The sequence below is a fragment of the Etheostoma cragini genome, chromosome 17 (genome assembly GCF_013103735.1).
Source record: "Etheostoma cragini isolate CJK2018 chromosome 17, CSU_Ecrag_1.0, whole genome shotgun sequence".
Taxonomy (NCBI): domain Eukaryota; kingdom Metazoa; phylum Chordata; class Actinopteri; order Perciformes; family Percidae; genus Etheostoma; species Etheostoma cragini.
In genome coordinates, this window is record NC_048423.1 from 17674807 (window position 1) to 17702617 (window position 27811).

At 40.4% G+C, this 27811-nt stretch overlaps 2 protein-coding genes across 7 annotated transcripts in view; both read left to right on the forward strand.

Moving 5' to 3' along the window:
* The first annotated feature begins 351 nt into the window (after positions 1-351).
* LOC117960282 (delta-1-pyrroline-5-carboxylate synthase-like) lies at positions 352-27149 on the forward strand. Of its 4 annotated transcripts, none has more exons than XR_004660112.1 (18): positions 352-517; positions 1081-1195; positions 1328-1470; positions 1627-1776; positions 1895-1999; positions 2087-2245; positions 2564-2654; positions 3177-3301; positions 3395-3539; positions 3632-3705; positions 5558-5657; positions 6019-6239; positions 7335-7472; positions 7560-7755; positions 7988-8109; positions 8243-8525; positions 8668-9113; positions 27136-27149. XR_004660112.1 is itself a non-coding variant. In XM_034898079.1 (17 exons), exons 2-17 carry the CDS (start codon positions 1099-1101, stop codon positions 8847-8849), a joined length of 2331 nt encoding a protein of 776 aa, XP_034753970.1. In that variant the 5' UTR covers positions 352-517; positions 1081-1098; the 3' UTR covers positions 8850-9407. The 4 variants fall into 4 exon arrangements, 2 of the variants coding, with proteins under 2 accessions (XP_034753970.1, XP_034753971.1); XR_004660111.1 differs by lacking the exon at positions 27136-27149 and adding an exon at positions 21810-21823 and having other exon boundaries at positions 8668-9108; XM_034898079.1 differs by lacking the exon at positions 27136-27149 and having other exon boundaries at positions 8668-9407.
* LOC117960287 (arginyl-tRNA--protein transferase 1) overlaps positions 9748-27811 on the forward strand; it is a 57053-nt gene continuing 38989 nt past the window's right edge. Inside the window, exons 1-7 of one of the 3 annotated variants that reach the window (XM_034898097.1) lie at positions 9748-9969; positions 15628-15691; positions 17285-17347; positions 17532-17635; positions 17866-18114; positions 22513-22730; positions 26435-26563. In XM_034898097.1, the coding sequence (XP_034753988.1) occupies positions 9861-9969; positions 15628-15691; positions 17285-17347; positions 17532-17635; positions 17866-18114; positions 22513-22730; positions 26435-26563 (936 nt within the window). In that variant the 5' untranslated portion in view covers positions 9748-9860. The remainder of the gene's footprint in view (positions 9970-15627; positions 15692-17284; positions 17348-17531; positions 17636-17865; positions 18115-22512; positions 22731-26434; positions 26564-27811) is intronic. The other 2 variants (XM_034898098.1, XM_034898099.1) reach the window with 2 other exon arrangements.

The window sequence follows — 27811 nt, forward strand, 5'->3', positions numbered from 1 at the left end:
CCTCTAGTAATATCCAGTGCTAGTTAAAGCAGTTACAGTTATAGGCCTGCACATCAACGCTCAAATATGTTACGCTTACTTACAATAATGTTTCCACTTTAAAAAAAAATATGTGACATTGAATTTCATTAAATGAAGAAAAACCTCTTAGAGGTATGCTATATTTTTAGCGCTGTTGTGTTTAGCTAAATTAACATTTTCATAAAAACCTATCTCGTGTAAACAACTTTTACGAAACGCTATATTTCTGCGTATACATGTGCCGTCAGGACTTGTACTTTTCATTTCTCTCTCTTAGCTACTCAAGGATGATGTAATGAGTTTACTACGTGAACGTATATTTTTACGTACATGTCATTCGTGCATAGCTCACATACGGCACTTCCCAATCAAGACCAACGTGTGCTGTTGATGTGGCAGCAAAGCACCGCCAGTCTAGCTAACAGAGACAACGTGTCTCCTGCAGTGCACTCACAAGTGTAGTTGTGTTTGGTTTTTTAGATTTTCACATTGCAAGGTAAGGAGTAATCTTTCACAGCATTCTTTCGGTTATTCAGTTGAACATAGCAGCTAAGCAATGGAGTAAGGTAGTTCATAATAGCTAATGGTAGCTAACGTGAGCTAGCCCTAGGTACGTTCTGACAGCAGAAACAATAACGTTTGACACTTAGCTACAACCTGTTCAGCTTTAATAACTAAGCTAACTTTAAGTTGCAAACAGCTGGGGCTTTGCATATGTTGGAGTTCAGTTGTATACACAGCACCTAACGTTAGCCTTTGGATTTGGAAGCTAATAATATGTCTAAGCTAACTTTAACTATTACTAACAATATCATCTTCAATAGGTCAATGTGTCAAATACTACAATGCTGATACCTCATGGCACATTTCCAATGAGACTGAAAAAATGTTCAAACAAATAATGTTCATTAATTTTGTTATATTTGAGCTTTTTTACATTTTAAGTGATGTAGATAGCTAACTGTATAGCATGTCTATCATACTGTATCCAAATCTGCTTATCTCAGATGAGGTTATTGCAGTGCAGTTACAGTAACCTAGTTTGTGTGTTCATCGCAGCCTTCAAGAGTCGGTGCCATGTTTGCCAGACTGGCCTTGTGCACTCGCCTGCCATCCAGAATCGGGCAATCAAATGTCTGTCCAGTGTCCATCAGATCACATTCCCAGGCTAAATGTAAGTAACCAGCCAGCTTCCTTATCATACCTGACCTGGACACTATTTTCACCGTCTCTTTGAGCTATAGGCTATAATACTCTTTGGTGCATGCTGATGTGTACTAAAACATGACTTTGTTATTCTCTGCAGTCCCACGTCCCCATGGAAAGTCTTTTGTCCACCGCAGTGAGTTAAAGCAGGCCAAGCGTATTGTAGTGAAGCTGGGAAGTGCTGTGGTGACACGCGACGAGTGCGGTCTGGCACTGGGACGACTGGCCTCGATAGTAGAGCAGGTAACGCCACATTAATATGGTTGGTACTGTCGAGAGGAACTCTGTGATGATGGCTCTGGGAATATAATTATATGTGGGCTCATACCGGAGGAGGGATCTTGGCTGTAAAGAAAATAAAGAAAAAAAGCTTGTTATAGGGTGTATTTGTCCTGTCAGGTGGCCATGCTGCAGAACCAAGGCAGGGAGATGATGATTGTAACCAGTGGTGCTGTGGCATTTGGGAAGCAGAGACTAAGACATGAGATCCTGCTTTCTCAAAGCGTCAGGCAAGCCTTGCATTCAGGACAGAACCAACTCAAAGAAATGGTGAGTAATAATCTTGAACACTGGGGATTTTAGTCCACTCTTTGAAAAATGTTTAAATATAACTATGACTTTTGTTCATTGTCTTTTTTTAACTTTAGTGAAATCTTTTTTTTTTTAGTCTGTTCCAGTTTTGGAGGCGAGGGCATGTGCAGCCGCTGGACAGAGCGGTCTGATGGCGTTGTATGAAGCTATGTTTACCCAGTACAGCACCTGCACGGCACAAGTATGTACTTGACGGTTCTCACAGAGTAAAACGCTGTCAGAGTTTGAAATGACACTTAATTCTCTACATTTCTGTCCACTTCTGTAGATTCTTGTCACCAACTTGGATTTTCATGATGAGCAGAAGCGTCGCAACCTGAACAGCACGCTCCACGAACTGCTGCGGATGAACATAGTTCCCATCATCAACACCAATGATGCTGTTGTTCCGCCCCCTGTTCCCAACAGTGATCTGCAGGGTGTAAATGTGGGTACTGTGTGAAGGGCATGCTGGGAATGCTGAATGTATGCCCCCTGTAGCATTCACCTTCTTTAATACATAATTTCCTTTTAAAGACCGCTCTCACTAATTTAAAGTGTGGTTGTAGAATGTGGTTGTCTTATTTTCTGCTGGTTTTTATCTCCATTTTGGAAAGCGGTGAACATGTCTTTAATTTTTTATTTTTTTGCAACTACTTGCGCCTAGGAGGCTTTTGTTGCATGGTAGCAACTGATATTGTAAGCTGCTATAAAGTGAGATACAGTGATTTTTTTTTAACCTAAATTACATTTTTGTTTATTTCAGGTAATAAGCATCAAAGATAATGACAGCTTGGCTGCGCGGCTAGCTGTTGAAATGAAAGCAGACCTCCTTATCGCCCTGTCTGATGTTGAAGGTACAGACTCACCAGTAATTTGAAGATTGATTATGATTTACTTTGCATGTGTGTTAACAGTAGGTCTCTTTTATAAATGAAATGTTTCCAAAGGTTTGCAAAATCGTTTAATTTACATGTAAAAATGTATCACAAATACTCATCATAAATTACCCCAAATTGAAAGTGATCTCTGCAAATAGTTATTTTTGTCATATCAACCACAAGCGTGGTTACTGAGTTACTGTACATTATAGGGAATGCGGCATTCATTGATATTTTTTTTTTTTTTTTTTTTTTTTAAACTTTTCGTATACCAGAGATTAAAAATCTGGATATCTAAACATCAGCCAGACTGATTTTGTCTCTTTTGAGTCCCCCAACTTTATGGAAGTGAAATGCTTAATTGCAAGAGCACTTGATGATAATCAGAAGTCATAATGATCATTAATGAAACTTTCAAGTTGCAATAATAGGCTGTGCCAATTGTATACTGTATGGGCATTTTGGTCCGATAGAAAGATGTGAATTTTTCTTTCACAGGCTTATATGACAGTCCCCCGGGAACAGATGATGCCAAACTTATTGATATATTCTATCCTGGTGACCAGCAGTCAATCACGTTTGGCACCAAGTCCAGAGTCGGCAGTGGTGGCATGGAAGCCAAGGTCTGCATCACGTTTGATATTTCGGACTGAGAAGACTTAGTTGGTTGAATGATGAAAACGGTGCATTTTACTCAATCATGTCTTCTTAATCAGGTGAAAGCTGCCCTTTGGGCACTACAGGGTGGGACGTCCGTTGTCATTGCCAACGGCACCCATCCTAAAGTCACAGGCCACGTCATCACAGACATTGTGGAAGGGAAGAAAGTTGGCACCTTCTTCTCTGAGGTGAAACCTGCAGGTACTGGGTAAACCCATAATAACCAAAGAATATTTTACCCACTTGTTGCGATGTGTTTTTATATTTGATGTGTGTGTCACTGACACCACCAGGTCCAACTGTGGAGCAGCAGACAGAGATGGCCCGGCATGCAGGCAGGGCTCTGGCCTCCCTGGACCCTGAACAGGTGAGTTTGGTTTTAAATGCTTTTGTTTACTACAACAATTTTCTCATGGGGTCCAAATTGGTTTTAGGCATGATTGGAGTAGATGTATGCTTTATTAAGCTCATGAAGGTTATCTTTAGATTACGTCCTCTAAATTAGAACTGGGCAGTATATCGATATTATATCGATATCGTGATATGAGACTGGATATTGCAATATCGTAACATGGCAAGTGTTGTCTTTTCCTGGTTTTAAAGGCTGCATTACAGTAAAGTGATGTCATTTTCTGAACTTACCAGACTGTTGTATTATTTGCCTTTACCCACTTAGGCAATATATCCACATTACTGATGATTATTTATCAAAAAATCTCATTGTGTAACTATTTTGTGAAAGCACCAATTGTCATCAATATCGTTGCGGTATTGATATCAAGGTATTTGGTCAAACGTATCGTGATATTTGATTTCTTCCACAATGCCCTACCCTAAATACAGTAGATTGACCTCATATCATTCCTAAATTAAATGACAAGATTACAATAGATGGAGACTATGTCTGCAAACCCAATACATTACAAACCTATCAATACTAAAGAATCATTTTCAAAACTGGATGCGTGGGGACTGGCCAAACTCATTACTTTTTATTAGGGCTGTAATCCACCACTCGACTAGTTGATTTATTGGTTGATATGTTCTGGCTTGACCAAAATTCTGATTGGTCATTTTTTTGCCGCGTTATTTCATCAGGTGGAAGCCTAGACCGTTACGGTTTATGGGTGGAAAGCACTTATTGCTAATGGGGAGTTTTCAGAGCACCCCTGTTTCACAGGTAACAGAACAACCCCCTTGTTTTCAAGTTTTTTTTGTTGTTGTTTTTTGGATTAGCCCGACCCACTGGGGACAGATTGAAGAAAGAACTAGAAAGCCTTGCTTTAATGGTTTGCTGAATATTTATTAATTTGTGAGTAATTACTTTACAGTCAGTCCTCCTCAACCATGTCTAAGACATCGGCAGTGTGGAAACATTTTATAAAAATAGATAACGGAAAAAAAGTTGAATGTAAAGTTTACAAGTAACAGTTTGCATATCGCAGCTCGACTACAAACATGACATATCACCTAAAACGGTAAGCTAACTTGTCTGCGATAGGTTGCCTTGTCTGTTTTTGAGCAGGCTATATGAACATATCAGAATTGGCATATTTCATAGTCTAATAATCGTTTTATAACTAGCGGCGCACCCACCTGCAACGACCTCCCCAGACCCCGCTGGATGTTAAGCCTCTACCATCCAAACGCAAAAATAATATCACGGAAGGAATTGTTGACTTTATTGCTCAGGATATGAGGCCCATTGCTGTTGTGGAGGGCTGAGGATGTAAGAACTTGTTAATATCCAGCGCCAGCACGCCACACCATCATGCATGGACTAACCCAAAATGTGAGGGACTCAAAGAGAAAGTTTCACACAGCACACAAGAGTTCACACAGCAAGGCACTGAGCTTGACCACAGTTATGTTTAAATATACAGTATATATTAAAGTGGACGTGCCGTTTGTGTTTAAGAGTAAAAGCTTTAAATCAATAGTCTATTCGTGTCTCAGTCGCGAAGCTGAGCTCCATGTTCACCCGCTCGGTGAGAGGACATGCACAGAGCGCTGATGCAGCGCTGTCAGAGCCGACAGACGAGTGACATTTCAGTGCAAAAATAATTCAAGTCAATTTTTAGTCGAAATCTCAGGACTTCAGTCGACCAAGATTTTCTTTGATTACAGTCCTACTTTTTAAATTGTATTGGTAGTCGCTTCAATTACTAATTTTATTCTGGTATTTGCGAATCATAGCGAGGTGTGTGTTTGTTTTCCAGAGAGGGGAGATCATCTGCTGTCTTGCTGAACTACTCACAGAGAAGAAAGATGAGATTCTCGGTGCCAACAGGCGAGACATGGAGCTAGCAAATTCATCAGGTACAGAGGCACAGAGAAGACCCACTGATCACATTAATCCACAACTCCATGCAATAGTCTGACTCAAATGCAATGGATCACCCATCTGTAGCACTTCTTCTCAGGGAAACTGGCATATGAAGGAGGCCTAGATCATCTGGTTTTCAGCATTGGTAGTCATTTATCTTAGCTCTGGTGTGCATCAGCCATGTAAGAGGCAGGAGTTTGGCAGGAGTCATTGCATTCCCAATGTTGTAGTACAGCATAGCGAGGAGGAAGATTGCTATTTAACCGGATGTTCGAAGTTCTCACTCCTGCTTTACAGCGTCATTTTCTGCAAATTTTCTCGACGTGTCAGTGTCTTTATTTGATTTCCTCGTAGGTCGTCTCTCCCAGCCTCTGATCGACCGCCTGAGTCTGTCAACTGCTAAGCTGAACAGCCTTGCCATTGGCCTCCGTCAGCTTGCCGTGTCGTCCAGGGATAGCGTGGGTCGGGTGCTGAGGAGGACCAGGGTGGCCAACAACCTAGAGCTGGAACAGATTACTGTCCCCATCGGTGTGCTGCTGGTCATCTTTGAGTCACGTCCAGACTGTCTCCCTCAGGTAAATCAACCCCAACACTCCGTCTGAGGACTTACTCACCATCAGCTGCTGGTTTGGGAGACTTTACATCTGTGTCATTGAAAGATTGACGATGTAGGGCCAGGCAATATATTGATATATCAATATTGGGACGTAAGACTAGATATCATCTAAGTATTTGGACATATTAATCAGTGATAAAGTGGTCTAATCTGACTACTTTTTTCAGTAACGAGTAATCTAACGTGTTACTATTTCCAAACCGGTAATCACGTTAAAGTTACTTATCCACATCACTGTGCGTTACTACAGAATTTTTGTAATTTTCCTTAGTAAAAATATACATTTTTGCTTTCTTCTTGCGTCTCGACAAGTCATGTTTTTAGCATGAGAACAGTTCACGTGTAGGCTACCATGCAGCGACACAAACGTAAACAACACTGGAGGGAGGAGAGAGATTCACGTTTTCTAGCTGGAAATACAGTCACTATTTGGAGATTGTGTCAGCTAAAGATGGTGTTGTTAAGGTTTGTTGTACACCCTGTGCTGGTGGCAACAAAGTGCTATCTAGCTACAAAAACACTACGAAAAAGAGTTCGTAGTTGAAGAAGTTGGTTGGGCAGTAAGTTGTAGAGGAAATGCTGCCCTTAAACATGGTTGACTCGCTCTCTGTTGTGCCCTAATGAACTAGATCCCCACTACTGTCGATGCTGGGGGTGTTGTTGGCAGCTGCTGGATGTAAAATAAAGTAACTTGTAATCTAACTTAGTTACTTTACAGATTACTTGATTTTTAAAATAACAGTTACTTTTTAAAAGTAACTGTGGCAACACTAATCGTAATATGGCCTAAGTCTTGTCTTTACTGCTTTTAAAGGCTGCATTACAGTAAAGGTATTTCATTTTCTGAACTTACTAGTGTGTTAGATGTCATTTTATTTGCCTTTAACCACTTAGTCAGTATGTACACATTACTGAGGATTATCAAAATTCTTTGTGTAATTGTTTTGTGAACGCGCCATTATTTTACCCCTAGGTATTTGGGAAAAGAAATTGCAATATTTGATTTTCATCAAATTGCCCAACCCAATATTCATGTATTTTTCATGTGTTCCAGGTGGCAGCGCTGGCAATTGCCAGTGGAAATGCTTTGCTCCTGAAGGGTGGAAGAGAAGCTACCAACACTAATAAAATTCTACATCAACTCACTCAGGAAGCACTTTCCATTCATGGAGTGGCGGATGCCATTCAACTGGTAAAACTGAAAAGCATTGCAATATTCAACCAGTGTGAATCTTTACAATATTAACTCAGATATTCTCTGACATTATAAAATGTGTAGGTGAGCACACGTGAAGAAGTCGAGGATCTGTGCAGGCTCGACAAGATGATCGACCTGATCATTCCAAGGGGCTCGTCCCAGCTGGTCCGGAACATCCAAAGGGCAGCTAAGGGTATTCCTGTGCTGGGCCACAGCGAGGGCATCTGCCACGTCTACATTGACAACGATGCCAGCATAGACAAAGCTATTGATATTGGTATGTGGTTCCCGTATGGGGCTTTCATTTGATGTTTCTATTTCTGCTATGGTTTGGTCACAGGGTTTTGAAAGTTGTAGAACTGGAAAATAAATCTTGTCATATTTTCTTTTAGAACACATACCAGTTGTAATTGACATTATTTACCTTGTTGCCAAAGAGTAATTAACTTGTTGAGGTAACATAGACCTGAAGAATTAATATACACATATTAACTTATGATTCATTCCAGTCAGAGACTCCAAATGTGACTACCCCGCAGCCTGCAATGCCATGGAGACCCTGCTTATTCACAGGGATCTGCTGCGGACTCCTATATTTGACCAGATCATTGATATGCTGAGAACCGAAAATGTAAGAAACATGCAACAAACCTTCTGGAGAGAGATAGTTTGGCGCCTAATTCAGGCCAACGAAGTACAGTTTTTATTGATTTTTAACTGATTTATTTATGTTGCTAAATCATTGTGCCATTGCTTTCTCTCAGGTGAAGATCCATGCTGGCCCCCGGTTTGCATCCTATTTAACTTTCAGCCCATCTGAGGTGAAGTCTCTGAGGACAGAGTATGGGGATCTGGAGTGCTGCATCGAGGTGGTTGACAGCATGCAGGAGGCTGTGGACCACATCCACAAATATGGCAGCTCCCACACTGATGTCATCATTACAGAAAATGAAGAGACAGCTGAACAGTTTCTGCAGCAGGTGGACAGCGCCTGTGTATTCTGGAATGCCAGCTCTCGCTTTGCCGATGGCTACCGCTTTGGCCTAGGTATGTACAGTATCGGGCATGGTTTTACTTCTTACTGCCATCTGAGAAAAATATGGGATTACACATCCGTTAGTAAATGGATCTAACCTACAAGTCTTGAAAATGGGGCAGATGAGTTAATTGTACAGTACTTATTTTGCAGGAGCGGAGGTTGGTATCAGTACTGCACGGATACATGCCCGAGGTCCAGTGGGTTTGGAGGGGCTTCTGACCACCAAATGGGTCCTTCGAGGAGAAGGGCACACTGCGGCTGACTTCTCTGAGCAAGGCAGTATGAAATACCTTCATGAAAACATCCCTGTACCCCAGGGGAGCTTTACTTAAGTGCCCAACCAAAGAGCCATCAACAGGAATCAAGATAACGGATGTCTACCCAGAGTTCATTTAAAGGTTTGTGTCTGCCAGTAGCTGCTTCATCACCTCTACAAAACCACTATGTTGGTGCAGGAAACTTGATGCAGAGCAGAGGCTACTTATACTGGACAACCACGTTGCCCAGCTTGCTTTTGTGGACCTGCCATAAACCAGTGAACCACTTTTTTAGATGAATAACTATCTCCTGAGACTGGTTGTTACATGACTGGTAAGGTTTCCAGTAAAAGGATAAAAAAACTAAATTCTGGATGTACTGTATATGCAATAGCGTGACAGGTAAAACAAAGTACACAACCTCTTTCCTCTGTAAGGTCATTTTTCTTTTGTGGCACAAAACAAGTTATTGGCCTAGCTGTGGTTTTATAACTTATTTTTCTACATGCAAACTATCCCTTGGCCTTTTTGTAATGTACTGGAAGTTTTGTTTCTGCAGGATTTGTGATTTGGTTGTTTGCTGTCCTTCCTCTTTGCACAGATGATTTAATAAATATGCTGTACAGTTCTTTACTCATGACCTGTGTTTTATCTGTAAGTAAATCTGCATCATAATGTCACTGGTTAAAAAACATTTAGTCACACAATGTCATCAAGGTAATTGAGTTTTTGAATATTTACAGATTACTCTTTTCAAACATGCCATTTCTCATTTCAGTTCTCCACAATCAGAAGACCCATGTGAACAATACTGTTTCGATTTGTTCTTGGACATACAGAAATTCTAATTAAATCAACAACGCAAAGCTTTCCAGATTCGAGAGGACTGGATGTTAAAACACTTTGAAAAGTTCCCTTTTTTTCTTTCTTTTTTTTTTAATTTGAAAAGTTCCCACTTGTCGTTTTGCAGCACTAGTGACGTATTGTGTGGGCGGGGCTTGACACCCAGAAGTATTTGCCTGGGCAGACCTTTCTTTAACTGTCTATGGGGCAGACACCGGGCAAACTCAGCTGTCATCTGACTCGATGTTAAAGATGGCAGGAAACAAGTCTTATACAATAGTTGAATACTTCGGCGGGGATTGCGGTTACCGGTGTGGTTACTGTAAAAATTACGAAGGAAACTTTTCTCATGGTAAGTGTCTAAACAAAAAACCTCTATGAACTGGCTCTTATGCTAACGAGCTAACGTTAGCCCCGTCTACTGTAGTCCTTGTGTCACTATATTGAAATAGCTAACGCTATGTTATATCTGCTTTATTTTAGTACAAGACCAGTATATTACATTAAACTGAGTGCACACATAAGGCAACGTTAGCCTTTACCTAACGTTACTTGGATAGTGTCGGTTTGTTAAGCGTTAACTCAGTTTTTAGCCCTTAGCATCTTTTAGCCTAACTCTTTGGTCGTGGTAAACAAACCAAGACGGTCGTAGAATAAAACGGTAAGATAATACAGTACAGTTGGGCTGGTGTTGTTGAATTACTATACAGTTGGACAATAAAAGTTACTCGAAACTAACGATGCAAAATTGGCAGTTTAGCAGTAGCCTACTTTTGTTTTTCTACTAGCATTAAGCTAGCTAACTAGCTAGCATACCGGGGTAAGAGCAGGACCAAGGATGTTGCGCTCTCAAGCAAAGTGCAGCTGTCTGGCTTTCGTTAGATAGGTCTGTCAGTGCCGTGACACTGCAACCAGAGGCTTTAACGTGGCAAGTAATATGACTTGCGGAAATAGTTTGGTCTGGAGAGCTCAGATCTGTTGGTCAGTAAGAAGCAGGGGTTTTATTTAACGTTACACAGAGCAAAAATGTTGCATGTCCAAAGTCTTCCTACGCAGCGCTGTGGAGCTAAGTCTGACAATGCGAGTAGACGGGTCACATGATTATCGTCTAATTATTTGCTTGTGAATGGCTTATATAAGCTACATTACAGAGTTTATTTCCCCCCCCAGCAACAATAATAGAGTATACTTTATTAATACCGCAAGGGGAAATTACAATGTTTTCACTCTGTTATTACTCACATTACACACAGGGCTGAATTACACGCACATGCTCAATACCTATACATGCACTAAATGGAGAGATGTCAGAGTGAGGGGGCTGCCCATGGAAATGGGCCTCGAGCAGTTGGGGTTTCGGTGCCTTGCTCGAGGACCTTGGCAGTGCCCAGAAGGTGAACTGGAACCTTTCCAGTCCACCACCATACTTTGGTCTGTATGGGGACTTGAACCAGCGACCCTCCGGTTCTCAACCCTACTGGCTGAGCTACTGCAACCCCATGAGATGAGTGGAGTGCTGCAACAGCATTTAAGCAAACATGAGACAAACTCCCAGCATGCTGTAACAGAAGACAGCAGTGTGTTAACTGTACTCTATGTAAACTCATTATCTCTCAACAATAACAAACTGCTGCTTTGATACAGGGGCAGCATCCTATAAGATAGACACATAGTGATGCAAGTATTCATTCCGTTTTTACCCGTATTTAGTAGTCACAGGTATAATACTTAAGTTTCCCATATTAAAATGTCTAACAGCTAGTCTTATTTTGGTATACGTTATACCAAAACCTTCCAGCAATGTTAAAATCCTGAGAAATGTATAGTTATATTTAAAGTAACTGTTACTTTTGGTCACCTACCAGTGGCCTCATGTTAGAATTCTGCTGTCATAAATTGACTTTTTATCAATTTTCAGGATACCTTTTTTTTTAACGATTAGATCTTGGTGGTTTTTAATAGGGGTGGGAAAAATAATCAATTCTTAGATGCATCTCGATTCTCTATAGAACGATTTGATGCTTCATGCAGATGAGTTAATAATCGCTTAAATGTGTTACCGTCTCCGGACAAGTATAAATCAGAAAACAGAGTGACCAACTCATGTTTCATGTTCTAAGAAGCCAATTCTCTAAACATGGCTGCGCCTCTGACATGGCAGACCACTGTGGGAAGTGACTTTCACAAGCACGTTTAAGGCTTAAGCATAGAACGACTACAGAATAAAACTTCAGAATTGTTTTCTCATTAAAACTTGTTTGTGTCAAATATTCCTCAAAATCTAAGCTTTGTCTAGCTGCGTTGTCTAGGAAGTGATTAGCAAACTCAGATATGATATATTATATGTATATTTTTAAAAATCACGCATGGAAATGGACATAAAAAAAGCTGCATCGATAATCTGTTTAGAATCGAATCGTTGACTACATTTCTGAGTTTATTTCTTGGACAGCCATGAACCAGAACAGAACCGTTCCACCCACAGATTGCTGTATAACTGGATACTTAATGAAAGGTAAGGGAAGCTTAATATTTCAGGATTCTTCGTGGTAGAGTTTCATCGGCCCACAAGAATCATACAGTGCCAGGATTCATTAACCATCCTGCCATGGATCTGTTCACAGGAACTCTGACACAGCCCACACACGCACGCCATGAAGGTTTATAAAACCTTTTTAAAATAAATGTACAGGGCACTAAATGATGGCAAACTGTACTTTGGCATTTAATTTAAAGGCAGCTAAGTTCATTTTAACTTTGCATTTTTAGAAGTTCACCAACAAGCTATAAAAAGAAGTAAGAAAATCACAAGGGATTTTCTGTGTGGGACAGAACGTGTTCATTCAGAGGAGGTTAGCAGGGGCGAGACAGGTCGACTATAATTAGGGTTCAGGAAGTTCCTAATGCAGACAACGAGTGACTAGGCTCAGAGCCCGCAGACCAGAGCTGTTATCTAAACTAAGATAAGAGTGATAATCTGGATAGATGCATCATGTGGGCATGGCAGGTTCTCGGGAGGGAGGGAAACTGTACTCCCTGTGCCATTCCTGTGGGTGGTCAGTAACAGTTTAATAGGTTAACGGTTCCTCCTGGTCGGCAACACATCAATCAATTTTTGATTTGTCACATGAAATCATACGAGGTACAATTCCAGTGAAATTACTTCTGAGGTCCACTTCATTATGTTTGGGCTGTGGCAAAAATGGAAAACACTTCTGAATGCCCTGTTGTTCTTCTTATTCACTGGGACAATACGTGAAACGTTCTATAGATCAACAGAGGGATTCCTATCTAAGCAGTATTTCTCCTGTGTTGTTAACTTTTCCGAGCAGGTGCTCAGTGAGATGATGTTTTTTCCTGTATGTGATTGGCGCGTGATGTTATCAACAGTGTTACATGAAAAGCGAATGTGACCCCACAGACTGAGCACAACATCTGCCCTCCTCCCTGTTCCTGTGTCTGTCACGCCTCAGGGGAGGCTGATCAGGTGTGAACAATAGAACGGCACTCCCGTTGTGCCATAATGACAACAGCTGCCGCACTCCCGTAGAGCTGACATGGCATCCTCCATTTGTACTCTGGAACTAACCGTTACGTTTTGAAACTTCCGACTTCCTGCCTAACTTGATCAGGTATTTTGGCATATTAAGTGTAGAGCCAGACTGAAAATATTTGGTTATTTTAAAATCCGATGCGCCGATATATTGCCTGATTAAAAACGTTGTAGAGCGCCCTCTGGTGGACAAGTTATGCAATGCCAATGCTCATAATATGGTTGACAGTGTTTTTATTTATTAAATATTCTTTTATCAGAATCATTTGTCATTATAAATGATTCTGATAACTGAATATTTTAAGATTTTTTTTAATCTGCTATTATAAATGCCAATACGATATGTCGGGAATTGCGTAATATCGGCCCACCGATATATCAGGGAGGCTCTAATTCAGTGTTTTTTAACAGAAAACTGAAATGAGTATTTCATATGAAATTGATATGAAACAGCTCTGTAATTGCACAGGTCGTGAGAATTCTGGGACATAAAAATTGGTGTCCCAGATTGTTGAGAGATTCTATTCTAAATGTATTGTGACAAGGTCATACATGCTTGGTGTTTATAACTCTCAAAGAATCTTAAATTATAAATGTATGCTGTGTATTTTGATGGGTTTCATTCCTGTTTATGCCAGTGTTTTCACTGAACGTGTCCTTTTATTTTGTGTTTTTTTGCCTCCGCGACTGCTGTGGCCAGTGGCAATATGTTTCTAGAGCTGTCCGTCCTGCTAAAATGCTTTTTTGGCCATAAGTCAAGAACAAATCGGTTGACATTAAACTTGGATGCCCATTTAAAAACTATGGTTATTGTTTAGATCATCTGTGCTGCTGGGTTGAAAATGTGTGTGAAGCATTTATGTTTAACAAAAAAATACACAATTCCTTTAAAAGAAAATTAAATTCAGTCAAATGCTTCACTACATACTGTACATAAGGCAAGTCTGTAGAGACATGGATGTATACTGCTAGGTTAATTGATTGACGGAGGCATACAACCTCAAGGCGGTAATTCTTGTTTTGTTCTGCTCTGTATCTTCAGTTAGAGGATAACAACTTAAACCTAAATTGGCCCATGTAATAATAATGTTAATTCTTATCGATGACATTACCTTTTTACTGTTTAATCATTTTTTATGTCTGCAGTCTTGCTGCTGTATCTGCTGGCCTTAAGACTTGCTCCAATCATTTCCCGCTGCATTGTTGTAGTGTCTATTTGTTGGATCCCACTGTGTTGTCTCCTTGTCTCTCTGGACTCTGGCTACACACCATTCTCCTGGGACATAGAACATTATACTTAGTTGCAAACTCAGTGTGTGTTGTGTGAACTGTTAAACAGGGAATTCCCTTGGTGGTTTTAGCTGTAAACTGATAGTGGTCTTGTTATTGAGGTGTGTGTGTGTGTGCGTGTGTGCGTCTGAGTGTGTATATGGTTGCAGAGAAGAAGGTCAGGAGTTGAAACGGGGAGCTGAGACCTCAGTTCTGGGAAGTAAGATCCAAGCTGCTATAGACACAAATAATACATTTGTGACCATTGGGGAGTGTGGGAATGTACTTTGGGGGACTTTGGTGATTTTAGATGAAAAAAAAAGTGGACCTCCCACCAGACTCTGTGAGCAGTTTCTTGTCAAATCGTACTTGCATGTGCACCTCCTATTGAGGCTAACAAATGTATACCTATAACTAGAGCCTGACCGATAACGGATTTTTAAGACCTGTACCAATATTTGGTTATTTAAAAATCTGATATCTGATAATCTGATATATATATATATATATATATATATATATATATATATATATATATATATATAAAAAGAAATAAATCCAGAAACGCGTTGCAAAACATAAAAAGATTTCCCTAACCTTAGTTATGTGCAGTTATTTATTCATTCAGTTTAGAACAGAACAGAGGAACATCAAAATATAAAGTTCTGATAAATAAAATTTATAAAAATACAAACTTAAGATACAAAACTTAAAGTGCTTTGAACACATTAACAAAAACAAAATCTGGACGTTGAAGAGCACCCTCTGGTTGACAAACTATGCAACGCCAACGCTCATAACATTGACAGTCCGTTTTTTTATTTTTTATCAGAATCCTTTATTATAAATAAATGATTCTGATAAAAGAATATTTAATTTTATTTAAGTATTTTATTTATATAAGTATATATACATTTTCTTTAACTTGGGAAATGCTTAATTTCTACCGATAATATCGGCCCACCAACATATTGGTCGGGCTCTACCTATCTTTCGATGGTTTTTATTTGAGCTGTATTTTGTTCAGCCGTGCTAATTCCAGACTCTTTTCTGGCTGTTTCTAATATAAAAGCCTCCAAGTTGGGTATGAGACAGCCATGCTCTACAGGATGTTTGTTATAAGGAAATTAACTAAATGTTTTAAAGTTATCAGGTTCCTTATTATTTCTCTTTTTCTTTTATGTACAGGGATGTGGTCTCACACCATGACTGTACAAGACTACCAAGACCTCATAGACCGAGGATGGCGAAGGTGAGTAGCTGTCTCTACCTTCATACAATAAATCAGTCCCTCCAGGGTTTCGCAGACCTTTTTGAGATTCTTGTGGGCCAAAATGCCTGATGTTGCGGGAGTTTTTGTGAAAAAAATTGCGATAAAAGTCGCTACGTTTTTTGGAGGTGTGTTGCAATGAAGTTGCGGGGGACAGAGAAAGTTGCAAAAAAAGTTGCGATTTTTTTATTTTATTTTTTATAGTTCTTTAAAAATAAAAAGGAAACTTGTTTTTGGGAGAATGAATTGACTCTGAGCTGAGTTTTCCTAGGAACCACACCAACAAATGCTCAGGATGCTGGTATAATATGAAGATGGTGGTTGGATGTAAGATAAAAAATAATTTATGGAAGGAATTAAATGTGAATATGTCTGTCAGTGGCTTGTTGATCTTTACATTGTTAGTTAATTGCCTATCCTGGGTTGAGACATACATTCATATGGTTTGATAAAGGTGTGCGGTGTGTATATGTGTGTGTGTGTGTGTGTGTGCATGTGCATGTATGTGTGCGCGCCCGCCAGTCACGGGGGTAAACTCAGCAGCCCCGCCCGCTGTAGAGAGCCGTTAGATTGAAACATCCTTACAGCACACATAGATGTTCAAATGTATACAGGTTGGCAGGACGGTCTGAAATGTTTGGCACGGTCTTTCGCTGTACGTTCTGTTGGTAAATGTGAGATGTCTGAGTCACACACATCTCGTTACACAAAGAAAGGAATATGGCCGCGTATGTGTGACGTCAACCCGTTCTCACTCCTGCTTGTTCATTGGCTCTCGGAGTTCCATACTGATACAAAGTCTGGCACGTGGGACTGCTGGGATTGGTTTAAGTCGCGGGAAACTCCGGTTATTGGTCAAATTTGTGAAAAAGTTGTGTTGTTTTACGGCGCATCTATGCCCAAACCGGGATTGGCTGCAGCTGTGGATTACGGGATATTTAAAGAAGCAAGATGGCGGCCGTCAGGGGGGGCCAGCGAGCATTCCTCATTCTCCTCTCCTCTCAACCAGCCACACGTTGTCTTTGTTAAGTTATTGTTAGTACTTTTCAATTTCCAATAGTAAGAGTGGACCTCCAGATGGGTTTTTGTTTTTCTCCTGTTTTCTTAGTTAGGTAGGTAAGTCATTGTTATTCTTTTGACCATATTTTGGTTCGTTAGGTTAATTTCTTACTTTCTAGATAGTGTTGTTTTGTTTGTTGTTTTTTGTGCTAGGTCACCCTGAAGCTTTTATTTAAGTTACATATATTTGTTTAATTATTTGTTATTTTAAAAAAATACGTTGATGTCAAATAAATACATTGTGACAACACAAAAACAAGTTTTGTGGCTGCTTGGGGGATGGGGAAGATTGGGCCTTTCTTCTTATTCATGTTGCGTCCTAGGCACCCTAGACTGGGGCGTTACAGGTCATTTGTCAAATTTGCAAGTCGCGCCAAAGTCCACGTGATTGGTTGAGTTGGCGCGATCGCGACATCGCGAAATCCTGGAGGGAATGATAAATGTAACTTTTTAATTTTCTTATTATTTTAGTTCAAGAAATATAATTTGGGTCTGTTCTGTTCTTCCTTTTTTCAGAAGTGGGAAATATGTCTATAAGCCCCACCTGAACAAGACCTGCTGTCCACAGTATACCATCAGGTAATTTTAGCCTTCAGGATTTGCCCCTGTGATTCAGTTAACTTCAGAAGTGGCAAGACCAGAATAACATGGAACGTACGGGAATGAGCAAAAATAGTTTGTTAGATATATTACATATTTGTATAACAGCAGAAATATATACCCTTATTCTAACCAAACCTTTACCTTTGTGCTCTCTGTCAAGATGTCATGCACTGAAATTCCAGCCTTCCAAATCCCACAAGAAAGTCATGAAGAAGATAAGCAAATTCATTTCCAAAGGGGAGTTGCCAAAGGGAGAGGATGATGGTGAGAGTATATTTCTTTTTCTGTAATAGCTATTAATGCATATGTATTGTTTGATAAACTTCTCTGCATTGAAATGAAAAAATGGAAGAAACAGCAGTCAGTGACTAACGCTATTGGATCATTGGACTGCATAAGAGTGCATGGTTGGAAATACAGGAAGACATGGGCACAAACTCAAAGCAGTGTTGACACTGTGGCTCTGTAGTCACATTATCTGATATGCCTTGCAGGGGAGCCAATGGACAACGGAATGGTGTGTGAAGAAGCTGGTCCACGGGAACCGAGTAAAGTCTGTCACTCAGAAGTTAAGTGTGCTGCTATCACAGACATTCAGAAGGAACTACCAGAGCGTGCCGACGTCACGGAAGATCAGAAAGAGGTAGCAGATGCCACAGCTACCGAATCATCGGGAACATCAAAAACAGATCCAATGTCTGTCGTGGATGAGAGAACAACAACAGCCGCAGCTCCAAAACCAGGTAAGAAATCGGAGTCACTGTCAAATAGCTGCAAGCACTCTTCAACAATCAGTGTTGTGTTTGCACGTACTGAAAATAGAGTGATAAATGACTAGTCACTTACAATGTAATCACAACTCATTGCCGATTACTGTGATTTTTCTTTTACCAGGATAGCTCTTCAGGTGTTTTAGCTTGTTTAACACACTTTGTTTTCATATTGAACGTGAATCATAGAGCTGCAACGCTTAAATGATTTAATTGATGAGGAAAAAAATGAATCGGCAGCTATTTTGATAACCACTTCATGTTTTTTAGTTGCTGGCTCACGCAGCCTTTGTGTTAAATTGACATTACGGCAGCTGCTTTTATAAAGAAATCATGTTTGTTGATCCGCTTTTACGGTGGTTTCTGCACCTACCAAATAGCTGTTTGCTGTTGTTTTGTGTTGTATAATTTCTTTTGGATGTCTGGTATTTTTGAAACTGCAGTAGGCTTTAAAAGTAGTGACAGTAGCTTTAATGACAATTCACCACAATCATTTGCAGAGTGCCACTTTGGCGTTGTAGCTGAAGCACCATTGCTCGCCAGAGTGTGTCACTGTTCACCTTGTATTAGACTCCACCGTGCAGCAGCTTGGGGAATGAAGTTGGTGTCTCTTCTTTGTTTTCAAGAGTGTGTCTGGTTTGGGCTTATCTGTCACCTTCTCTTCCTTACTCTGCAGTACAGGATATTCTCACAGCTTACTCCCACTAATGAATGAATAACAGTCACAGTAAAGGGAGATAATAAAGTCCTATTAGACACAGGAAGCAGCACTTCTAACAGCTGCTCATGTTTCAGGCCTCAACCGTTTATCCCCCTCTTAAACAACTAATGAGAGCAGGACCCCACGCTCATTAATCAAAAGGCAGGGACGTAGATTGGAAAGCTTGTTGTTGGCACATGTCGATCCAGATGCAGACATAAACATTAGCGGTGCCAGTATTCTTCTGCTTTCACACCTGTGTCAGCAGCACCACACTACTTCTACCCGGACTGTCGGAGGTAATATGCCTTTTCAGGAGGCAAGCAAAGAGGAAGCAAGGAGGATTTACTATGTTGGCCCAAGTGGTTCCCAACCCCCCCCTTATTCATCTCCAACAGAAAACACCTGGACACATCTTTCCTCTAGTTTTATGACTGGAGCGCTTTATGGCTTTGGGCAGGTTCCAGTTCTAGTTTGAGAAACATTGGCTCCCCAGTTTCTATATACCGTACGCAAAGCCAGAGGTAAACAGATACAGAAGTACGTGTTGTGTTTTGCAAAGATGCCCTAGGATCGGCTTTTTAGGGAATCACAAGTAGTGAAACTTCAATACAAGTATTTGTATTTGTGAAATTAAATATTTTATCAATGTGTCGTGTGTGTTGCAATTAAAGTCCAGTTAGTCCGAACTGACATGTAAGAACTGATTTTAATTGCTTTAAAAAGAGTTATTTTGCTGCTTATGTTGATTGATTTTAAGTGTTTTTTTTTTAATTACAAATTGAAGTCATTTCCTAGGGTAACGCTTTGGGCAAGTCAAGTTATACACCATTTCCATAAAAAAAAAAATAATAGTGTTCAATAAGTGCTAGCGTGATGGCCCACATGTATTAGTTTATAAAAAGCTGGAAGCAGCAGTATTGTAGGATATATCAGTATAGTGTGCTTTAAGTAGGCAGAATAAATAGAACAGACAGTAGTTTCCCAGAGTATACTGCATACCTTCACGTTAATATTCTAGTGGCTGCTCAGTCCCAGATAACAGAATCCTCCTCCCACAGTTGGGGCTGGGACAGTTATTGCATTACTCTTTGATTCCTATGACATAGACTGTGTCCGATGACACTGTGTCTTACATGGATTCAAGGTTTTCTAAACAGAACTCATCATGAAAAGATGGAGCAATTCTGACCGTTGGCGAGGGCAACGCTCCATGACACGTAACCTACAAGGTAGGAAAGGCAAAGACATTTCTCCGTTCTCAGCTGAGGTAGACACATTAACGTTACAGCTGCAGTGTTTACCATTGCACATTATCCTAGCATCTAGCGGAGTGTCCCCATGTTTATAGCTTTATACCGATAAAACAGTGCGGTTGAATTACAGCCTGAATGCAGGTTCCGTACGCTAAAACAGAGCAGCTAATATTTAGGGCTGGGCGATATGGAGAATATCAAATATTACGATATTTCTGACCAAATACTGATATTGTAGTTTTGTCTATTGGTGCTTCCACAAAATATTAACACATACGATTTTTGATAAATAATTATCAGTAATGTGTATGTAATGACTAAGTGGGTAAAGGCAAATAATAGAACAGCTGGAACAGTCTAAGTTCAGAAAACCACATCACTTTACTGTAATTCAGCCTTTAAAACCAGGAAAAGACACCACAACATTGTTAAATTAAAGCCTATATTTTTTTCAGGGGTAACGCCATTCACTTTTCCGGCTGTACTGACACTAGATACAGTGTCTTGAGAAGCTCTAGCTTGTGCTTTCATTGTTCACTTTTAACTCACGTTACATCAACTTTGCTATCTCTACTATACACATGTCTTTATGCAGGTAAAGTGTGTTTTCGCCTCTTCTGAGCTTCTTGTGATCGGTTAACTCTGTTTTGGTCAGTATAACATCTTTACAGTTGTTTCTTACCAGAAGTTACTATCCACATATCTTTATGCAGGGAAGGTGTGTGGCCATTCTCTCTCAAACTTCTAACTACTCATGTAAGGGGGCTGCGTCATACCGCAGGAATTTATTGCTTTTCAACCGCGGTAGAAAAAAAATCCATACCGTACCAACCCTACCGACAGTGAATGAATTTAGTGTCTCTACAAGAAAGCAGTGTGTCACGACTCCAGACAGTTTACACTGATTTTGAGAGTTGTATGTGTGTTTGGGGAAGCGGGGAGGGAGAGTGTCACAGCTTATGAAGTGCTAACTGCCAAAGTGGGAGCATGTATCCTCCACAGGAACTTGTGTGTGTGTGTGTGTGTGTGTGTGTGTGTGTGTGTGTGTGTGTGCGTGTGTGTGTGTGTGTGCGTGTGTGCGTGTGTGTGCGTGTGTGTGCGTGTGTGTGTGCGAGCGAGGAGAAATGAATGGGAAAAGAGGCACATAGAGTGATCATGGATAAGGGTTGATGTGTTTTTGTGACAAGGCCGTCTTGACCTTGTCACATTTATGGTAGCACTTATAAGCTGGATTTAAATTTAGTTGTATTATACTTGAATATTTAACTGTTGTTTTCTCAAGGTTTAAGTTAACCCTGTACAAGATAAATCGCGAAGTAAGCCATAAAAAAGGCTGTGGTCTGTTTTTACTGTTCACAGGACAGAAGCTGTACCTTACAGTAGAAAGAAAATGTAGCTTGAATCAGCGGAAGCTGCATGCTGTCAGTGAACCGTGGCAAGTGCCAGAGTTTCCCTCTCCCCTTGTCAGGACCAAGCGTCCCTCTCTTCCTTGTTACGTCGACACAGGGGAAAGTTAGTAAGTGAGCTGATGGCGGTGGCTGGCAATAGGACAAGGAGGAAATGGCTCTCGTTTCCTTATTGCTCCAAACAGGATGTGGGCGTGTAAACTGTTGACATGGGATGCCCGGAGAGCTGCAGGGCTTGGCAAGAGCCCAGGAGGTGGTGGTGGTGCTGGAGGAGGAGGAGAAGCCGAAGGGCGGGGAGGGGGGAAGGAGAGAGGGAAAGGGGAAGAGATTTAGTTGCTTTAGATTGTTCATGTCAGTCTCCTTGAGGAAGAAAAACAGAGAAAGTGTGTGTGTTTGTGTGTGTTCTGCCCATAACAACCTCATTGATGTGCCCACACCAGATAACCAAGATCTGTTATCTTTGTAGGTATTAGAAAAAACAACCTTGGATTCATTATGTCTTTTACGTCTTATGTTTTTTTATATAAACCCACACTAGCTAGCTGCTAATCATTTGGGCCAACACAGATCATATAGTTTTATAGCCTCCTGAGCAATGACGTAATATAAAGATTATTGAGGCACGGAAACAAGAACATGCCTTCCATAGGTCTTTCTGTTGAGACTGGCTTCTTAGGCAGGGGATACACTAAAGTAAAAATGCAGCCCATTTGCCCGGAGGCGCAGGGGAAATCCATCGGAGACATGGTCTAACACTCACAAAATCTGCTCCAAATGTGAGACCCATCAATGCCAGCAGCTTGAAGTTATCACCTTTAATTTAATTATTTCTTATAACTGCCTCTTTTTTTCTTCCATATTCTCACCTGGAAATACTTTAAAAATGCTATACCATGTCTTTCACATGAAAATAGATTAAAAAGGGTGTATTTGTAGCACCCCACCTGACCTGTATCTTTGGAAAGCATTTACAGTTCTCCTCCTTTTCTGTCTTTTCTCTGGGGTGCAGGGATGGGAGCTGATCCAGGCCGGCCACCATGTCGGAAGGCCAAAGACTTGAGAAAGGAACGACGTCTTCAGAAAGAGCAGATTAGACAGGCTGACGGGGTCTCTTCTATTGTCTCTCCTACCCCACCCGCTCCGGCCCAGCCCCAGCCCAAGCTACCCAAAGCCCTGGAAGATTTCATCAATGAGTCATTGCCTGAAAACTCTTCTCATTGCCTTGAGGTGAGCAGAAATATAGAGTAGGTATTTTCTTTTTCTCTTTTTATGTGACTTGGAATAAACATCCGCCTGTTGTGATGTTTCCAGCTGTCATAAAGAACAAGTATTTTTTGGTTGAGCTCTTTGTTTCCATAATGTTTGAATTTAGTTAGCTTGAACATTTAGTTTCTCTCCCGTAGCCCCAGTGACTTTACCATGTGTTTATGTGTGCGGAGAGCAAAGCTGGCAAGAGCAGAGTGGAAAAACCACCCCTCTCCCAGTTCAAATTTTCAACCAAATGGCGGGCCCACCACACAAACCAGGTTGCGTTACCCTGCTGATGACATTAAACCACAGCTCCCAGCTCAGTCGGTACGAGAAGGCATGGAAATGAACTTTTGGCATGGGGCAGAACGAAGGCCTCAAGCTGAGGTTGGTAGAGTCACGTCATTTTTGGTCTTGACCAAGATTTGAGCCAGATGCAGTGACGAACCAGGCAGTGTCTGTCTCTTGTCTACACACCCCTGAGACCTCCTCCCAGTCAGCTCTTTCCAATTTGATTCATTTGTTTGCACTTAATTATCCTTCCATTTCACTAAGTGGGTGTAGACATAAGGCTATCCGTTGTAAAGAAAAGGTAATTATGTTTCCCAAGTCAAATAATTTAGAGATTCCTCCATTTGACTGATTTAGCTGTTTGTCGCATATGGGTAGGCTGCATCCGATTTGTGGCTGCAGGGCAATTTAGAGGAGTTGAGGGAATTTGATGCTGAATCTTGGGCCTCTGTCCCGTTGACTGAGCTGCAGGCTTTAAGATGTTTTCACACCAGTACCAGACAAAATATGTTTAAATCATTTAAATGTAGCAGCAGATCAACTTCATCATAGACATATCTGTTAAAGTTATCATGCTACTTGACTAATGAGAATACTCTGAAGGATACAAACAGCGTTTTTAACCCATATGGAGAGGAAGTATTGTCATATTCTCACCTTTGCCTACTGCTCAGTCAACATTACTCACTTGGAGATGGTCCGATACCATTTTTTTGCTTCCCGATACCAATTTGGATTCCTAAACTTGCGTATCGGTCGATGTCGATTACTGATCCGATACCAGTGTGTCATATATTTGACCCTTGTTTTAACAACTGTGTACTACTGGCACTGTATGGATGTGATATGATGTCTATCATTGTTGTTGGTCTGGCTCAGGTTAAACACGATTAATGAACACCACAGAACTTTCTTTATCATCCAGTTTGATAGTCACTAATAACCAAAAAATAAAGTAAATAAACTACGTTAATGTTAATTTTCTTTCCTTTTCTTTATTACATGGTATTGAATCAGCGCATAAACTTCAGTACTTGCCCGATGACGGCGTTTTAGGCAGTATCGGAGGCGATGCCGATACTGGTATCGGAACACCTCTACTCACTTGCCCTGTAGAATCTGGCATCTGTGACATTGGAGGGGCGTTTTACTTTTAGTGTAATTTAAATGCGTAGCAAAGAGATCAATCCCAGCGACAGGGTTGGCACGTTTAGATAAGCCTTAATGTTCGTACTGTGGGGCAGTTATCTCTGTCCTGGCGTTAATGCAGTTCCACTGGCCACCACCAGGGGTCGGTGTAAGAACGTGATTCAGAGCCCCTCAGGCACCACAGGAAAGTGTGGAACTGTTTGCCCACTATTCCCCTTAAGAATCTTCTCTGTTGTCTCCATACGATAGCATTACATTCTATATCTCCTAACATACAATGGTTATGCAATCAGTTGTTTCCTTCTATTATATTACTTTATAATGGTGTTCTGCAAGGTTTTGAAGATCCAGGTTAAGAGCAACACATCTTTCAATAACGCTTTGATGAACCATGATCTTTCATTTTAATTAAAGTGAAACAAAAGCCACTTTTATTATGTATATTTTATATGTATATTCAAACATTCATAAAGCGGTCAAGTGTGAGACTGTTGGTGTTAAATTTCAAGACTGTTATGAGAATTGCTCAAATTTCATTTCCATGCCGTCCCAAACCTGCTGCAGTGTTGTTTCACCAAAAGGATTTCAGCCTATAAAAACATATATCTAGATTTAGAACAAAATTAAAAGGACCAAACTTCAGCATTGTCCTTTTAAGAAGCCAAATGAAGGATGTAGATGCCAAGTGATCATATGAGAGAAACTTCTTTAGGTCCAACTCAAACAAACCCCGGGTTCAAGTCCCCCATCCTGTCCGTCCTGGGGAGTCATATGGCACGGCCTCTGTGGCCAACGAAAGCTTCCAAACAAAGAGACGGTTAATTAAATGGAGCCGGAGGACGTAGAAGGAGAATTCTTCTTTCAGTTTGTCTGACACAACCTCAGACACTTTTCCTTTCTGAACGTTTTTCTATCAAAGAACTCTTGTTATTGTCCCATTTTTGTATTTGCTTAGTGTTGTTAGCTGAACTTTCCCTGTGTGTCCTGCTCATCATCTTAATTTCCGTAGACTTTATACCGCGCCCAAACCTGGGTTTCTGAGGCCGATATTACAATTTGGGGGTTTGAAAAATCCGATAATGACATCAGCTAATGGTATTCTTTATTTATTTATTTGCAAACAGAAATGCAACAGACATTATATCTAAGATATAGTTTTAATTATAAGTTTACTCACTCATGCTAAAGTTGACTTAAAAAGAGGAAAAAAATTGATCTTAATGCCTTAATTAAAGAATTAGGAAAAATTCAACCTTTAAGGACACCAATTATCTTTGTGAACGAATAATTTATTGTAAATAAACAAATAAAGTTTTTCCTTAAAAGAAAGGGGGCATGAGTACACATGAGCAGAGTTTTATTTTTAAGTTGCCCATATTAGGAAAAAAAAAGCACTTTTCTGGGATTTAGGGGGTTATTTTGTGTCTCTGGTGCTTCCACACGCATACAAACTTGGAAAAAAAAACTATCCAACTTGTGAGAGCTCCCTGGTGTACAAACGTTAATGGTGACACTTCTAAATGATCTCAAACCTAGTTTGGTGTTTCTCTCATCTGCTATTGGCTAATATCGGCCATTATATCCCCACTTTTATTATTCTATTTCGACTAGACATGGTAACTCATCAACAGAACAATAAAATAGGAAGCAAAAAAAAAACTTTAAAAAAAAGATAATAAGTTTACCTTAATCTGAAACCTCTCCGCACACTCTAATTTCTATTTGGTCTGTTCAGGGTCAAGAATTAGACCTTATCCTCAGATGACATGGTGAAGCACTGGAAATGGGCTCAAATACTCAATATGAAGAGTTGATAGAAAGTTTAAAAGGCTAATGTCTTCTTTTTGAGCCCTTTGACTAGTTATATGTTCTCTATTACAGCAAATGTTTTGTGTTTAGTGTTGAATGTTTTTGGGTAACACTTGCTGTTTTTGTGTGTTGAGATGGACACAACACACCCTCTTTGCTATTGGTTAAAAAAAATCTCTTTTACTAAACTAGAAATGTTTCCATTTTGTTTTATAAATGGTTTAAAATCATCACAGCGTGTCACCTGTCCAGGAGAGGGTGTGTTTGTGACAGTCTCGCTCTCCCTTCACACACTTTTCTCTCTTTTCCTCTCTTTGATTTGTGACGACAGTTTTTTTAATTTTTTTTATTGATTTGAATCACCACTTTTGTTAACCTGCAGTGCTTTTTCCCCATTTTGATGTTAACCTTGTCTGCCCGTATTCTTTTTGAAGGTGAGGCTAGTGCGCTCCAATCCCCCTAGCCCGCAGTTCAAAGCCTCGTTCGATGCCTCCTACCAGGTGTACAAACTCTACCAGATGGCCATTCACAAGGACCCTCCTGACAAACCCTCCGAGAGCCAGGTCAGAGGGTGGGGGGCATAGGTCGACCTGCTCAAGGGGTACCCAGGGAGGGAGGGAGAGGGTCCATAAGTTTGGGTTCCTATAGAGGCATCAAAATGATTTTGTTTTTATCTTGCTCTAATCTCTTATAAATATGTTATTATGGTCCTTTTCTTTGTTTTTTATCATATAATAGACTAAAATGTATCTTGTATGTAGGTTCAAAAATGTCTTTATTTTAAGTCCTGGATGTGATTAAATATTTTAAACAAATGCAACGCAGGCAGTTTTTGTCAAATAATAATAATAATTATTATTACGTTTGTACTTAGATATGTAACGGGTATAATTTACATGTTTAGTCATTTCACAGTTTTAGATAATAATGAACAGTCAGGACTGTACTGTCGATATCTGTAAAAGTCTAAAACTAGAGAGTAATTAATAAATAATTTGGGCTTAAACTTTGCAACATCAAACAAAAAAGCAGTTGAATAATTGGTCTGTGAATTAGAAAAAAATAGTGAACTAAGGTGTTGGTATCAAAGACAGTGGATGTGTATAAGAGCGACAGTCAAAGGCAGAGGAAATAGAGGGAAAATGTTTCCATACGGCCGTGGATGAGAGCAGTGTTTCTCCAGGTGTCTGAGTTGGCCCTCGGTTGGCCAGCCTGGTCATTAGTTGTGAGCTGTTTCAGTTTTGTTGGGGGGGGCTGAACCCTCCCGACCTTCACACATTTACCTCGACTTTCCCGCCCCCCACTCGCACCATACTTTCCTGTGTCTGAACTGGAATCGTATTTGAGTTTGAGTATTAAGCAGTGACGATGAGATCTCGGCTTTGTTTACCAGTTTCAGAGGAGTCTGTAGTGTTGGAAGAGTCTGTGTCTAGCTGAGATGATTCACTCAGACACAATTTTGGATTTCCTGCTGCTCCGTCCGGACGCGCACTGACACTGTGTTGAATCTTGAATTACCATCCCTCTGCGTGCGACCTGTGGTAAAAGCTAGGTGGTGCACTAGCCTCATCCTCAAGTCATTTTATTAATTAAAATAACACACTTTCAGTCTCCTAGAATCCACGTGCATTCATGTGTCCTTTTTGCAAACAAATCTGATAAATCAATAAATCATGTCACAAACTCAAAACAGACCCGCTGTGTTACCAGCTTGCCTCAAGGACTAGGAGACTGAGCCTAAGATGCCAAAACGCTTGGATAACTGTAAAAAAACTCTTTTGTTGAATCTTGCACTGTCAATTCCTCCCAAG

Bases quoted from the DNA above. Each gene is read 5' to 3' on its own strand.
- LOC117960282 (XM_034898079.1), top strand. From the start codon at position 1,099: ATGTTTGCCAGACTGGCCTTGTGCACTCGCCTGCCATCCAGAATCGGG. The intron at 7,756-7,987 runs GTATGTGGTTCC...GATTCATTCCAG, and splicing joins AGACAAAGCTATTGATATTG to TCAGAGACTCCAAATGTGAC. The intron at 8,110-8,242 runs GTAAGAAACATG...GCTTTCTCTCAG, and splicing joins ATATGCTGAGAACCGAAAAT to GTGAAGATCCATGCTGGCCC.